This window comes from Alosa alosa, chromosome 7 (genome assembly GCF_017589495.1).
Source record: "Alosa alosa isolate M-15738 ecotype Scorff River chromosome 7, AALO_Geno_1.1, whole genome shotgun sequence".
In the NCBI taxonomy this organism is placed as follows: Eukaryota; Metazoa; Chordata; class Actinopteri; order Clupeiformes; family Clupeidae; genus Alosa; species Alosa alosa.
In genome coordinates, this window is record NC_063195.1 from 25,293,641 (window position 1) to 25,297,238 (window position 3,598).

General features: G+C 40.7%; 1 protein-coding gene across 1 annotated transcript in view; it reads left to right on the forward strand.

The window, feature by feature from the left end:
* Nucleotides 1–2,596, forward strand: part of nt5c2b (5'-nucleotidase, cytosolic IIb) — a 33,645-nt gene extending 31,049 nt beyond the window's left edge. Inside the window, 1 exon segment of the mRNA XM_048248458.1 lies at nt 2,231–2,596. Within this exon segment, the coding sequence (XP_048104415.1) occupies nt 2,231–2,458 (228 nt within the window). The 3' untranslated portion in view covers nt 2,459–2,596.
* Nucleotides 2,597–3,598: the final 1,002 nt, after the last annotated feature.

Genomic DNA, 3,598 nt, shown 5'->3' on the forward strand with positions numbered 1-3,598 from the left:
AACAGAATTAGCCATTATGGATGGGAACACTTCAATAGAGAAAGGGATAGGATAAGCCCATACAGTATGTATCCTGTGGTTCATGTAATAATTGTAAGAATTAAAGAATAGCAATTTGAGTAAAGACATAAATAAGTAATATTTATTGCGCGGCGGTCATATAGGTTTAGCCAGTTTTTTTTTTTTTCTTCCGTTTTTTTTTTTTTTCTTCAGTAAGTTTGTGTCAACGAGTCCCGGGACACTAAAAGACCGGGGTGCACAAAACTTGGGGGGCATGTAGCCCCAGAAGGATGACACCGGGACCATTGTTTTTCGTTTTGATCCGTCGTCCACCCGCTGCACCGGGCCCCCCAAGGAGGGTAGGCCGGACACCGTTTTCTGTGAATATCTGGAGAACCGTAGGCCCTAGGATGACCAACTTTTTTTCGTATGTTGGTCTCAAGAGGCTATGTCAACCCATCCCATATCCACTTAGGCATAGCACCACCTAGTTAAAAATGAAAAGGCAAAAACGAGGCATTGTAATCGCACATATCTTTGGCTGACAAAACTGCACAGAATTTTAAGTGTAGGATCATTATGACACCCTCTGAATGCATGCCAAGTTTCATGGAATTCCGTTCATGGGGGGGCCATATCGGCTACACACACACACACACACACACACACACACACACACACACAGATAACGCACACACACACACACACACACACACACACACACACACACACACCCCACACACACAGAAGCACACATATACACAAAAAACAAACACTCACTATGCACACACTCATTTCCATACACACAAGTAGGAGATGGAGACAAATTGAGTGATTTATTTATGTGGAGAGAATGTGCAGGACTGGGCAGCGGTCATATTTTGTACCGCTCCGTGGTACATCTAGTTTATTTATTGGTTAGTTAGCTAGTTTGTTTGTATAAAGACAATTGTCTCATTAATAAATCAGTGGTGTGTAAAAGGTGCAATTCCTCTAGTGCAGTGGTTCTCAAAGTGAGGGACGCACCCTACTAGTGGGGAACAGAGACATGGCAGTCTCTGGGGCGCGATGAAGTGGAGGATTTTTTTGTGCCCATCGTTAACAATGCTTTTTTTTTATAAGGAAGATCATAGATTCTAAACAAAATAGTCACACACTCACAAGCGAACCCATAAACAGGCTGACATATGAATTAAAATAACATTTTTGAACCAGCGGACCGAGACTGGAAATATAACATGGACCCAAAATGCAAAAAAGAAATATTTTTAAGTTAACATTTTGCGGGTTGATGGGGTCAGGTGGGGCTTAAAAATGCCCCTCCTCCAAAGTGGGGAATGACATAAAATGTTTGAGAAGCACTGCTACTAATAAGTGACAAGTGTCAAAACATGTCACAGTTAATGCTAATTTTCTTGTAGCTCGACTGGTAACATAGTGAGGTTTATTTCCCAGGGAACAATTACTAAGTATGTATTATCACCTCATATTGGTAGAAAGGATAGGCACCCTGCTTAGCAGGTGTAGCCACATCACACATCAGTGGAGGCAAACCCAATCGTTTCCTGTTGACATTCGCACACAGCCAGTCATGTCACTGAAAACAGACCAAAGACAAGGTTACCTGGGGAACAAGTGCCACAGTTGTGTTACAGCGAAAGTTGTAGGATAAATCTTTTGTAAAGATTAAAAACTATATATTCTCGAGTTTTTCACAGAGTGCGTGACCTCCCTTCGAATGCGCTGCTTGGCACAGTGACTGTAAGCCGCTTGCTTGGCAGGGAATGTGTGAAAGGGTCAGATAATTGAGTTCACTCTAGTTCAGCTCTCCTCCATTCACTTGAAGTCCATTCCATTCCATCCCATTTCACAGCGAGCTGATTCTGGGTGCCAAGCAGCCACACGTTAAACGAAGTAGCCTGAGTGTGCTCTGTATTTAATATCTAACATTTGGTAAATGCACTTAAAAAATCGTGAAAAGTTTTTTTTTTTTTTTTTTTTAAAGCACGCACTAGGGGTAAAGGTAATGTAATTTGTCATAATATGTATTTGAGAAGTCCATTGTATTATTTAGTAGGAGGTGTGGGACCTGCGAATCAAAGGTGACAGGGATGGTGGAAATCAGGCATGTTAGGGATGACTGGGACCACAGGTCTGCACATTGCCATACGCTAAGGCACAAAAGAGTGTGGAGCGGAACATGTTTTAAGAACGTACCGTCTTTCCTCAGATGCCTCACGAGTCCACAGTGGAGCACACGCACGTGGACATCGATGCCGAGTCACCTCTGGCCACCCGCAACCGCCACTGTGTCGACTGCAAGGACTCGGACTGCAAGCGCAACCAGATGACGCGCTCCATCAGCGAGATCAAGCCGCCGCACCTCTTCCCACTGACGCCCCAGGAGATCACCCATTGCCACGACGAAGACGACGACGAGGAAGAGGAGGAGGAGTAAGGAGATATCAGACCAGAGACATGCAAGCTTGATATTTTGTTTTGTTTTGTGTGTCTCCTGTGGTTTGTTTTCTTTTTTTTTTTTCTAAAAAAAGTAAAAAATGTTAAGAGAAAAAACCTTCACATAAGAAAAGGAAAAAGGACTAACTTATTTTTTATATATATATATATATATATATATATATATATATATATATATATATATATATATATATATATATATATATATATTAATAAAAACAAATATATTTTGTTTTATATATATAAAACAAAGTTGACGGTCTGAGGTGGGATTGTTGGAGCTTGAATGAGTCTAGGATTTGAGAGATGTGAGGAGGAAGAAGACAAAGGAGTGCATCGCAGATGACTCCACGTGGATCAGAACAAAAAAATGTCACTTTGTTGACTGTGATGCAGTTGAGTCGGCAGTGGAGAAATGCCTTAACCCAAGCAAAAGAAATGGGAGGCACACCACTCTGTAAAGGCTAGGTTAATCAGAAAACATGGTTACCCTCTTATAAAATACAACAAAACAAAAAGTAAAAAAAGGAAGTAATGTAAAGGTGATGTTATGACACATTTCATTTTGGACCACTGATTCAGAGGAGGGCAAATGTAAAAAAACTCTTCTTTGCTAAGGAATCACACATTATCCTTGTTCATCTATGACAGCCTCTCCATTCAAAGATTGCGGAGGCTGCCTACTGCCTTTCAAAAACCCTGACCCCAAGGAGTCTGCAGAAAGAAAGCATAGTATTTTTCTTTTTTGCCATGTCAATTTTGACTAAAGCACAAGCTTGCTTTTTTTGGACTTTCTTTTGACCATTGCTGAAGCATTGAGTGGCACAGTTTTCTATTTCCTTTTTAGAAAAAAAAAGTGCACATGAAAAGATTGCAGAAAAAAACTCATGCTGCCTGTTACTTGGCAACCACTATAACTAAGGAACTGCATGTGGCTGTTTCTTTATTTCATTTTATTTAATCTTTTTTTTTTGTTCTGGAAATGGGAGCCATGCAAACTGTGCATAGCACTGTGCTGAAATGTATGCTATTCAAAACACTATTTTGCAACTTCATAGAGTATTTTTTAAAGTGTTCAGAAGGCAAGACTGTTCCCAGACACAGCACTGTGGTGCAGAAT